The sequence below is a fragment of the Zingiber officinale genome, chromosome 8B (genome assembly GCF_018446385.1).
Source record: "Zingiber officinale cultivar Zhangliang chromosome 8B, Zo_v1.1, whole genome shotgun sequence".
Classification (NCBI taxonomy): domain Eukaryota; kingdom Viridiplantae; phylum Streptophyta; class Magnoliopsida; order Zingiberales; family Zingiberaceae; genus Zingiber; species Zingiber officinale.
The window spans coordinates 67,474,952-67,487,614 of NC_056001.1; the positions used below are offsets into that span (position 1 = coordinate 67,474,952).

The 12,663-nt window shown below is 36.7% G+C and overlaps 1 protein-coding gene across 2 annotated transcripts; it reads right to left on the reverse strand.

Moving 5' to 3' along the window:
* Window positions 1–9,153: 9,153 nt before the first annotated feature.
* On the reverse strand, window positions 9,154–12,510 carry LOC122017251 (2-Cys peroxiredoxin BAS1, chloroplastic-like). Of its 2 annotated transcripts, none has more exons than XM_042574811.1 (7): window positions 12,246–12,510; window positions 12,014–12,088; window positions 11,529–11,610; window positions 11,348–11,427; window positions 10,003–10,200; window positions 9,791–9,904; window positions 9,154–9,452 (listed from the first exon to the last, which is right to left on the reverse strand). In XM_042574811.1, exons 1-7 carry the CDS (start codon window positions 12,456–12,458, stop codon window positions 9,336–9,338), a joined length of 879 nt encoding a protein of 292 aa, XP_042430745.1. In that variant the 5' UTR covers window positions 12,459–12,510; the 3' UTR covers window positions 9,154–9,335. The 2 variants fall into 2 exon arrangements, with proteins under 2 accessions (XP_042430745.1, XP_042430746.1); XM_042574812.1 differs by having other exon boundaries at window positions 10,003–10,128; window positions 12,246–12,508.
* Between the last annotated feature and the right edge of the window lie 153 nt (window positions 12,511–12,663).

Here is a 12,663-nt window from a genome sequence, read left to right on the forward strand (position 1 = left end):
AGAGGAGAAAGTACCTTTCTCCTCCAAGATATTGGAGGAAAAGCTGCCCAAAGGATTCAGGCCCCCAGCTATTGGGGAATACGATGGCAGCAAGGATCCTGAAGATTATCTCCGCAAGTTTAGAAATGCGGCTCTACTAAACCAGTATAGCGATGTCGTTAAATGTCGGGTATTCCTGAATACCCTATTAGGCTCCGCCCAGAAGTGGTTCGATGGACTGCCGCACGGGTCCATCACCTGCTTCTTAGATTTCAAGATCGCATTCCTGCGCCACTTCGCTAGCAGCAAGAAATATCAAAAGACTGGCCACTGCCTATTTGCTCTCAAGCAGGGGTCCTCTGAGCTGCTAAGGAGTTATATCAAATGCTTCAACCAAGTGGCCCAGGATGTCCCTGCAGCCACATCAGAAATATTCATGAGCGCCTGCTCTCATGGATTGACAGAGAGAGAATTCTTTAGGGACCTTATCAGAAATCTCGTAAAGGATTTTGATGAGATGTTAGAGAAGGTCTCCAGCTACATCAAAATGGAAGAAGCGCAGACGACGCGAAGGAAGGCAAACAAACCGCCTTCTTCTATCAACAGACCTGAGAGAAGAATACCCCAACCGCTTGCTCAACCTCTCCCACGCGCTCGAGAAGCCCGACCTACCTTCTCCGCTGGTCAGGATGTTCGGCCGATACCGCGTGTAGCTGCAGTCCATGTCCCCCGACCTGGACCTTGCGGATCCTGCTATTGTACTTATCATCGGTCACACACGCAAGCCACTAGCGATTGTTTTCAATTCGCTCGTGACTCCCATCGGACAGCTGAGCTGGGTCTGCCACCACCTGAACTGGCTCCTCAGGTCCAAAGAATGATGGAGGAACGACGCGATGCAACGGGACAAGCAAGAAGACCCCGGGCAGATTAGGGAGGGGTCACCTCAATCAATCAAATGATCAATTCCACGAGCCTCTATACTCGTGAAAATGCATCTTAATTGATTCACCAATTGATTTTGGCATTTAATCGATCACTTGATCGATTTAGCGAGCCTTTGTGCTCACGAAAAAACCCTTTAATCGATCACCTGATCGATTCACTCAAGTCTCAATCGATCACTTGATCGATTTGAGTATCTGATTTTCTGAATTCAATTTCAGATTTAATTTTAGAAACTCATAAATAATTCTACGATTATCAAAAAATCATAAAATTTTATATAGACATTGTTTATGACATACTCTTTTAGGAAAAAAGTAGTTGTATATGAAAATAACTCCTATTTTTAAAGATTGATACAAAATTAGAACCCATTGAAAAACTTCAATGTTTACTCTACTTTATATTCAACTAATCAATGGTGGTTACTATCAAAAGATAAACTTCACCAAGATTTTCTAAAATAATTATGAAATAATTTTAAAAATAAATTTCCAACCATGTTCTTTAGGGTAAATGCACATGACTTCTACACTTGTTCTCTAAATGATTGGACTTCACATAATCTATAGTGTTGATGATATTAAAACTCTAAAAAGATGCACTAAATTAACATCTTGAGCATTGTTCATCTTCCTAACATCTCACTTGTATCATATGTGTCTTAAAAATACACACAAGTTAAACCAATGGTCTTGTGAGATGTAAATAGATTTCCCTAACACTAAGGGATCATGCATATCTAACTAGGGATTTAAACTTTGGTCATCCAACCTAGGATATCAATTGATGTCATTGCCCTTCATTTTAAGAAATTAAAATAATGCATAAAAGTAATTATAACATACATCAAATAAATATTTTTTAAAATAAAAAACTATCATAAATAATTATGCATGTATGACATTTTTCATAACAAATATGAATTTAGCATATGATGTCATGGCATATGTGTAAGTACTCCATTGTAGTTTTAGTGTAATCAACCAAGTCTAGTTAGACCCTATGTATGTTTGATGTCTTGTGTCTAATTGTGCAGAAACTTAGGAACACAAGAAGTCGAGCGAAAGACGCATCTAGCAAGAAGGACGATATGAGAGAGCATCGACAGGCTAATTGCGTCCTAGGGACGAGGTGTTGTAGAAGAGTACGCTGACGGACGAGAAGGAAGCGCGTAGCGTTTCCGAGGGACAAGAAGCCGGAGTAGAAACTTGCTTGAGGAGAAGACCGAAAATGGATTATGGTGAGCCCTATTCTGGATGGTCGAAAATACCCAAGGGAATGGAGCCAGAACGAAGGAGAACCGGATAGTCAACAAGGTGTTGACTGTCCGCGCACCCGAACTGGTCTAGGCACCCAAACTCCCTAGGCATCCCCAAGGCCACGTCCTCAACGCGGTGATGTGTTAGCTGGTTCTGGGCACCCGAATCGAAAAAATTATCCTCAATCGAATTGTTGCAACGCGAATAAAGTTGTAGGATCGAGATGTGCTAGGGGGGATGAGTAGCACTCATGATTTTTTCACACTTTTCATAAAATAGAGAAAAACATAGCGAAAATGAAAGAAAGGAAAAAAAAAAGCAAACAAATGTTGACACTTTTGGTTTACTTGGTTCGGAGTCTTTTACAACTCCTACTCCAAGGCTCGCGATCGTCGATCGCTTTCATTGGACAATCCACTATCAGTTCGAATATTACAACTTGGCATTAAGTAAAATATACTGACAACTTAAGGATTCGGAAAGTCATGTTTTCAGTCGTCGGAGTTGCGTTGCAGAGTCATAGGATCATCCTTAAAACAGTGCACAAGTGAAGGATTGCGAAAATGAATTGTTTTTAGCCCTCTGTTCGAACCAGTCTTTTATGGGTTGTTGAAGGTGCCTTCAACCCCATTGAAGGTCGTCCAGCTTGGATTTCTATCCCTAAATCTGTAGTATCGATAAGCTCCGCTTTCTGTGAACTTCATCCATTCGAAGACACCTTCAAGCTCATGGAAAACTCCTTCCATCTGGTATCCAAGGTGCCTTTAGGCACTTTGAATGTGCCTTCGCGCCTCTTCGATGGGCCTCGGCCAAGCAACTCGAGGCGCCTACAACCGCCCCGGAGGCGCCTTGAACACTATTCATCTGAGCTTAAAATATGCTTTTCACTCCCTATAATATATGTTAGTCCAAAATACCAAACATACCCTGTAAAATAAAGTTAGCACTATAAATGTGAATAATAGAACTTCTTAACAGTCTCCGGACTGTCCGATTCTAACTTTCAGATTTTCCAGAAACCCTAGGTCGAACGAATGCCTACTATTCCCTTAACGAGAAATGCGTCCTCACATACTCCTCTCAAGAGAGTTTACCTTTTGTCAGACCGGTCATCCAAACCGTTTGGATTTTTTCTCAACGTCCGAGACATCATGACTTTATGTTGAACGCTCGATCCCAACCCATCCAGTCTTCCACCTGGTATCCGTGACCCCCAAGATTTTCATCTAGTCTCCTCAACACTAGGATTTCACCCAACATCCTTGACCAGTCAAGACTTTGCCCATTCCCCCGGACCAGGACTTCATTGCCTAACTACAGCTAGGACTTTCCATAACCTAGGGTTACCTCCCACTTGGGTTTTCCACCTGCCTATAATCCATTAGGACTTTTACCTAAGAACACTTAGGACTTTCCTGCAAGCTCGGTCACACTTGTTAAATAACAAGACATCTTAACTTTTGAATCCTTTGCTATAATCGAAACTTAGGTTCAATCATCTGGTGCTCCCTGCACCAACAAAAGTTTTATTAACGTCCAAGCACTTGGAGCCCTTCCAAGTGTCCCGAGATGCCACGTTAGCAAACGGTCAGATTTGACCAGCAGGCTATAAATAGAGTCCTGATCTCAGTAGTTTATAACAACACTTGAAAATGATTTTATTTCTGTTCTACTTTGTAATCTAGTGCTTAAATTGTTATAAGAGACTTCTCCGTCAGAAGGAAATTTGATAGCGAGTTTTCAACGTCTTGGACTAGCAATCCTTTGATTGCAAACCAAGTAAAAAGATCTGCCGCTTCTCTCTTTCTTGTCAATTATTTTATTGTTAAACAAGTATTTTTTAATTTAGTTTAAAAATCCAAGAAAACTTTAACTTTTATTCTCAGGGAAATTCACCCCCTCCCTTTTCTTGCGGGCCTCAAGGGGACCAACAATATAATAGTGCACACATAACATGATAATTTTAGCATAAATAAAATACCTAAATTCTTTATCTAAGTATTACTTAATTAATTTCTATATTAAAAATAAGCCTAAGTTTGCCCTTATCTCCCTAAGAATTTGTCAAAATCTCAACTTAGTAATTCTTTGACTTCTGTACTAATTATGCAAATTTAATTAAGTTCTAATCTTTAAATTTTTATTGGCACATTCTCACTCTTTCAAGAGTAAAAATCAACTTTCTATTTTCAAGGTGTAACAATGCCTTGAAAATGCACCAACATGCCAACTTCACCACGGTTAGGTTAACTACCCTTTCATTTATAATTGACACACTCTAAACCCACCTAGAGCGTAGAGAGCACACTCTTAGGAACCCAAAATCTATTGCTGCTTCTTGGGTGTTCTAGGTATTCACTAAGAATAACTTCCCTTGATATCTTCCTAATGATCTTTCTAAACTTCTTAGAAGTCTTAGCCACACTAGTCTCATCAAGGTCAACTTTAGATATAACCTCCCTTATAATCTTGGATTGACTCCTAGACCTAAGGTTAGTTTTATAATCTTGGCTTGAATTGACACACTCTAAACATTCTCTTTGGCTTTTAGTTTGTATCCCAAGCCTCTCTTGCTATTGAATGACTCTTGTTTTTCTAAACCTAGGTTTTTCTTGTTAGACCCTAAAACTCTATTTGTCATTCTCTTAAGGGTATTCTCTAATCTATCAAGTTTTGACCTCAAGACTTGATTTCCTATCCTTAAAATCCTTAAATTTGGATTTTCTATTATTTCCTTGGACACTTTTCTATTTAGGTACATATTTAACTTATTGTAATTTCTTACCTAAACTGTTATCTACCTTTCTAACCTTAAATACAGTAGTCCTAATATGAAATGACTTGTAATTATTATTAGGTTTTTCATGCTTTCTATTTTCATAATAAATAACATTAAAATGATAAAAATTATTTCAATTTCTTTAAAGCCCCCCCCCCCCCTTGACTTGAGCTTCCTCTTTTCTTCTTGGTCAGATTTTTACCCTTTGGACATTGGTTATGATAATGTTCCTTTTGTTTGTACAAGAAGCACATAATGTGCTTCTTGCCCTTTCGTACCACGGGGTCGACCTCCTTTGGCTTCTTCTTGCCCTTGGGTGCCACTTGACCCTTCTTCTTAGTTAACTTTGAACACTTACTCTTGAAGTGTCCATTCTCCCTACACTCAAAGGAAATGATATACTTTTTATTTTTACAAATTAAAATTTCTATACCTTTACTTGTAAAGGTGGCACATCTTTCTTCATTTGATTCGGAGGTGGAAGATTCTTATTATTCTTGTATCGATGAGCTTTGCTCTCCCTCAATCCTTGATGTGGATGACTCTTCAATTTCATCCTCAGATGTTGAGTATCTCTCAACCTCTGAAACCTCTTGTTCTTAATCCAAAGAGTTTTTTTTTTTGGATTTTGCTGCACTTTACCATGAGGTTGGATCTTCATGAAGTTATGCCAACTTGCTCCATAGCTCCTTGGCATCTTGATATTCTCCAATCTTACACAAGATGGTGCTTGACAATAAATTAACTAATAATTTAGTTAACTTTTCATTGGGCTCGTATCTCTTGATTTGCTCCTCATTTTATTTCTTCTTCTTGAGGAGCTTTTCCTTTAAATCTCTCAAAGCTACAAAACCCTCTATTAGAGCAAACGGATCACTCTATCTCCATCATGAAAAAAAAATTGACCTTTTATTTCCAAATATTGAAACTGCGAATTCCGAATAGTGGAAGTGCTTGGATATCATATTCTAATCCATCTTGACACTCCATTTGAAGTTGAGCTCCTTGATGATGAGCCTTTTACCGTTGAAATTAGGGATTTACTTAAAACTTATTCTGCTTCCTCTAGCTCGTTGCTCTCTCAGCGATTAGTCCAATGAAGAGCGATCTTGCTCTGATACCACTTGTTATGACACTCCGGGAACTAGAGGAGGGTGATTAGCTCAAATCGCTTCATTGAAGATGATTTAAAGAGGAAGACTTTAATCAATGCTAATTCCCTTGATTTTACTTGTTAGTCACCTCCTTGAGGTGACAAATCCAAGGGTCCACTCTCTTCACTCATAGTACAATATGAAAACCTCATTCTAGGAGGTGGAGAAGCCTCATAAAAACAAATGCACAAGAAAATATGAGAAATATAACAAGAAACGCAATAATAACAAAGAAATGATTACAACAATGAATGACATTTGCTCTTGATCTCTTGTTGCTATGAATTTCCTCTTGATACTTGGAAACTATAGAAACACTTGCTTCCAAGAAACTTCAAGAACTAGTGGAGAGGGGTGGAGAAGAAGAGTTGTTGATTTGAATCTTCGAATGCCTTTATATCCCTCGGATTAGTGTTCTCAATCGATTGTCTTACCCCCAATCAATTGTCACGTTAGATCCAAGCAAATCCAGTCATCCAAACCTCGCAATGGCTTTTTTCTTCTCTTAATCGATGATGAGTCAATCGATTACAAGGTTACTTAATCGATCACCCAAGCGATTCAGAAACTCTGTTATTTCACAAATTTCTCTCAATCAATCATCTGATCGATTATGTTCTCGCGAGGAAGTTATTGTGCTTCATGAAAAACTCCTGTTAATCAATCTATTGATCAATCAAGAACCCACTGTTTGTCGCAAACTTCTTCTCCAAATCGATTACCTAATCGATTGGGATTGGCCTTGATCGATTGCCCAATCGATCCAAGCCCTTTCTGTTTCACGAAGAAGAACTCCCAATTGATCACATGATTGATTGGCGCAGCTCTTGATCGATTACCCAATTGATCCAGATGTCTTCTGTTACACGAAGAAAGACTCCCAATCGATCACTTGATCGATTAGCTTTGGCCCAATCGATTGTCCAACCCTAACTTGCTTAACCTAAGTCTAGGGTTTCTTTGCCCAACTTTCGATCAACCGTGACCTGTTGGGACTTCCCCACCAAATGTCTAGTCAACTTTTGAACCACTTGGACTTTGTCAACCTTTCATTAGACTTTTGATCACCAAGTACGACCCTTCTTGACCCACTTGTATTTTCCTCTTGTTAATCGTAGTTAGGACTTCCTTTTTGCTAATGTTTGATCCTCTTTGACCAACTTAAACTTTCCTTTGTCTAACCGCAGTTAGGACTTCCCTTTGTAAACATGCGGTCCTCTTTAATCCACTTGGATTTTCCTTTACTTAATCGTAGTTAGGACTTCCCTTTGCCAATGTACGGTTCTCCTTAACCCACTTGAACTTCCTTTTGCTTAAACCGTAATTAGGACTTTTCTTTGCTAAAGTACAATCCTCCTTGATCCACTTGGACTTTATTTTGCCTAATCACAGTTAGGACTTCCCTTTACCAACGTGTGGTCCTCCTTGACTCACTTGAACTTCCTTTTATCTAACCGTAGTGACTTTTCTTTGCCAAAATGCGGTCCTCCTTGACCCACTTGGACCTTATTTTACCTAACTTCTAGTTAGGACTTTACCAGTCTACTTGACTCTGGTCAACCTTGATATACTTGACATCTTTCAGATATTTTCTAAACATATTATCCAAAATTAAAACTCAAGCTCGAATCCACTCAAACTTAGTGAAACTAGTCAACCTTGATCCAGGGATGATTGTACCAATAATCTTCTAATACATACTGTAATACTCATTTTTTGTATATTTATTATAGGTATTGGAGATTTATAGTGAAATAGATTCTTTGGAGTTTTTAAAAATGTTAACATTTTAATTATGAAGACTTTAAAGAAATGAATACTTTGATATAAATGGATGTTAATTTTACCTGTTTAATGATGTACATGTAATTATCATGAACTAATGGATCATATTTTAATATATATTGTATTTTGATTTTTATTAGAATTCATTAATATATTTATAGAAAATATATATATATTCTCTTTAATTAATATTTTGACCGATTGAAAAAGTGAATTATGTATATCAATAACGGTATATAAAATCGTCGCTAAATAATTAAACGATATTAAATTACTAATGACGGTACCTATAGCCCTCATCGTTATTAACGATGATACATATGACAATCACGATTACCATTAAAGATGATATATAAATCTATTATTATTATCATTTAACGACAGTAGTGTATATCACCATTATGAGCTATTACTGACAATACTTTTTTCCCGTCACTAATCTTTTTTCTGACATGGTCTTTTAGCGACAACCTCCTCCTACGGTATTTAGTATCGTTGATATAGCTCATCAATGACAAAAATTGCCCCTTTAACATCGAGAAATTCCGTTATTAAAGGATTTTTTTTTAGTAATGCTAATTGCTAAAAAAAAAAAAAAGTGAAACCGTCACGTAACGACCCCTCTAGAGTCGATCCCACGAATATGAAGAGAAATAAATACAAGTACACAAAGTACATAGCCGAGATACTAACCTTAGACAATGACACCCCGAGGATCGAACCCTGGACCTTTCAGCCATAAAATTATACACCCTCAGCTATGCTACACTCTAAAGACAATGCTACTTGCTACAACGTGTGATAACTAATTGCTAGCTTCTATTATATTATCAATATTTTATGTTGTTGCTACTTATTGGCTTGTAATAATATGATTAAAATAATATTTTAATAAATTAAGAGGACTTTACTACACCTATTACATTTCAAATGAAATTATCTTATCACAATTGATGGTATAGAAATTAACAAATATAACAAATAATAAATTAATTTTATTTATTAGAAAATGATAATATGATTAAAATAATATTTCAATGAATAAAACAAAGAGTATATACTCACCACATGTCAAAATAAATATTACATTATCACAATTGACTAGATAAAAGTTAACAAATAGTTATTACAATAACCTCAATATGGTGCAACAGCTATTTGATGACTTTCACTCATTATAACAACTATCAAAAGTATTTCAGTAATATATATATATAGCTATATAGTTTTTAGGTTAAGAAAAAAAATATAGTTCAAGAAAGAAAATTATTAAAATGTGATTTTGGTAAAAAAGCATACATAGTAAGCTACTATGGAAGTTATTGATCCAAGCATGGAACTCGACAAGTAAAAAATCACTAGTACTATAAGAAAAGGCTGGGCAACAAAACTCTGTCCACTCTTTAACACTTGATCGCAATAACATCGTTCCTAAATGGCTGCAAAATACTCTTTGCTGAGTTTAGGATCTGGCTTCATAGACTTCTCTCCGGGTTTCCATCCAGCAGGGCAAACTTCATCTGGGTTCTCCTGAACATACCTCAATGCCTGCAAAATATGGGGAATGCGTATGATATTTCAGGTAAAACTGGTCGTAACTTGTATGTGAGATTGATAAAAGTAGGCTAGGTAGCCCTCTCTACACTTATTCTTCAATAGTCTCGATTTAAAATAAAATACATACCTGGTAGAATCACCTATTGAACATAATTAGGGTACAAATGAGGCCCTTCTTAATTGTTAATGGGGGGCATTATTTCACTTATGTCCCTTTTTTTTTTTTGTCTTGAACAATACTGTGATAAACTTGTTATTAACGTAATCACAGCATGTTTACAAGACTACCGAGTACAAAGTAATTAAGGCTGTTTTCTTCTTATTATTACCTGAAGGGTCCTCAAGGTTTCATCTACACTCCTACCAATGGCAAGGTTGTTAATGGTTGAATGTTGAATGACTCCTTCCTTGTCAATGATGAAAAGTCCCCTCAATGCAATACCCTGTGAGAACATGAGCAATTAAGTGGGTTAAAAACAGTCCATAATGATTTAATGTGATTTATGTGGTTAATTTTAATTGGCTCATAATAAATGTTTACCTGATCCGGAATCAGAACCCCATAAGATTTTGAGATTGATTTAGTAACATCAGAAATCAATGGATATTTCAGGTCTCCCAGCCCCCCTGATTTTCTGTCTGTCTGGACCCATGCAAGATGGGAGAACTGCAGAGGAGAATCAACAGAGCTAAGAAACAACTCTAGTTTCCAGATTCCACATGGAGGACGACGTAGATACTGGCAAAATAAATGATGCAATAGTCGACTAGCAATTAAGATCCATGGATAGAAGTAAACATCTTTGTTCTACTGGCATCTCTACCAAAATCCACAATGAACTGCAGAGGAGAATCCAACTTTTATGTTTTAACCAATTAAAGATCCAATTTTTATTTTTTTTTTAGAATCCCTAAAATTTGCCTGAAACAGTGAACAACAATAGAGGATGGCGAGTTCTTATTCCAGGTATGTTGTTAATAATATCAACATAAGAGTGTAATCAATTGCTTAGATAATCACACTAATACATATGAATAACATTGAAACTAATAAACCAATTGTACCCAGCAACTAGTAGATCACCACGTGATGTAGCTGATGCTTTGATACCATTTGATGTAGCATGAAATGCAATCTCACATGAGAAATTCATAAAGAGGAAATACCATAAAATCAAAGAATAAATTAGATGAGACCCGAACCTCTTTTACAAATCAAATATAAAGACTAGTTATTCTAAGATAAGGTCTAACTTACCCGAATAATATAACAAAAAAAAAAAAAAGGAGGACAACACCATGCATGAAGCTCCCGCTAATGCGACGTACGTAGTCTTATCCTACTTTGCAAGATGTTGTTCCCGTGACTCAAATCCGTGACCTTAAGGTCACACGGCAACAACCTTACTGTTACATAAAAGGTCCCTTTCTAAAAATGTAACAAACTTAAAAAAAACTTGGACCACTTTTAAAGAGTTAACAAACTTGTAAAAATTTAAAATCCTAAAATTTTTAAAACTAATACTAAATTTAACCCAAAATTTTGAATGACCAGACGAGCTTTAAATAGTGATGATATAGGATACCAACTATAGCAATGATATTTGTTTCACAGGAACACACCTATGAATTTTCTAATCTTGCTTTTTGACATTTTCAAACTTGATTTACCAAACAATCTAAGTAAAATAAATAAGGATGTTCTGACACAGACAAGATACTGGAAGAAAACATAAATTAGTAGTACAAATGATTAAGATTACTCCACAAACCAAATTTTAAAAACTACTGTTAACTTCACAACAGACAAAACTGTATTGATATGAATAAAATAAGTAGCAAAAAGTAAACAAGATTTTCAAATATTAAAGAGAAAGCACTCTTACCACACTATCAATTGAAACACCTAAGATTTCTGTATTCAACTTTTCAAATTCTGCGTAGCGATCACTGAAAGCAGTTATCTCTGTAAATGAAAACAACCATAACACAACATCATCAGTCTCAGGATCATTTCCTCTTAGAATGTGAAAATTATATGCAAATATCGAAGCAATTTTAACTTACCAGTTGGACACACGAATGTGAAGTCAAGTGGATAGAAAAACAGGATAACATATTTCTTCCCAAGGTAGTCAGAAAGTTTAACCTACCAGGACAATAAGTTGATTAAAGCTTCTCATAGTCAACTAGTACAAGTTTGGCAAACAACTTGACCAAATAACCATCTTCACAAGTTAGGCTAATGTACATGGTTAGTTTCTTCCGTCATCAATTTATATTAATCACAACCTTTTTTAGTGGTTTGGACAAGAGAAGGGATTATATACAAACTGAAGATATTCATTATTTATTTTAATTGAGATGTCAAAGCAGGAAACATCTGCCAACAGAAATAGCATCTTAATTGTATACTTTTATGAGGTTTTGAATTTTGAAAAGATAAAACTGTTGGATTTCTTAACCATGTTTAAAATAATTGGATCGAGCTCATGTAATTTTAAATAACAGAAAAGCACAGATAATGGATACACCGAACAACATTTGCTTACATTAATGAACTCCTGATCAAAAACAGCTTCCGCTTCAAAATCTGGAGACTTATTGCCAACCAATGGCAAATCACCCTGCGAGAAACATCAAACACGAATAAATGTTATACTGACGAAACATTAGGATTCCGATCCATGCCCATAATACAAATTAATATCAACCAAAAATTGTCTTGACTCAAAACTAATTGTGAGTGTGTCATCCAACAAACAACAGATCCCGAATCCACACCTCCAAATAAGCCTTGGCTGCGAATCTTCTTGATGAAGATCTCATAGAAGAGGCAAATCGGATGGAGCAAGGAGTGAAGCCCTTGGTCGGCGACCTCAGGAAGCTCTTCGGAAGGGATCGGGAATTCAAGGGAAGAGAAGCAGCTGGGGACAACGAAGCCATCGGGGTTGAAGACCTCGAGGAGACGATGGTTGAGAGGGAGCAATAAGCCATGGCGATATCGAGCCCTTGCGTTCGCTCGCGGATAGAAAGAGTGTGGACAAGGAAGGAGGGTTTTGAGTTGTTATCGGATGCATAACGGGTAGGCGGATAATAGAAGGTACAATCCAACCCGTAAACTTGGGGTTAGGAAAGTTAAACGGGCCGTAGCCCAATTGATTTTCTTTAAAGAAAATTAATGATAAAAATTGCAGGAAAT

Coding starts and splice junctions, on each gene's coding strand:
- LOC122017251 (XM_042574811.1), bottom strand. CDS start 12,458: ATGGCTTATTGCTCCCTCTCAACCATCGTCTCCTCGAGGTCTTCAACC. Junction 11,428..11,528: donor CACATTCGTGTGTCCAACTG/GTAAGTTAAAAT, acceptor TTTCATTTACAG/AGATAACTGCTTTCAGTGAT. Junction 10,201..11,347: donor GTGTTTCAATTGATAGTGTG/GTAAGAGTGCTT, acceptor TTATTTTGCCAG/TATCTACGTCGTCCTCCATG.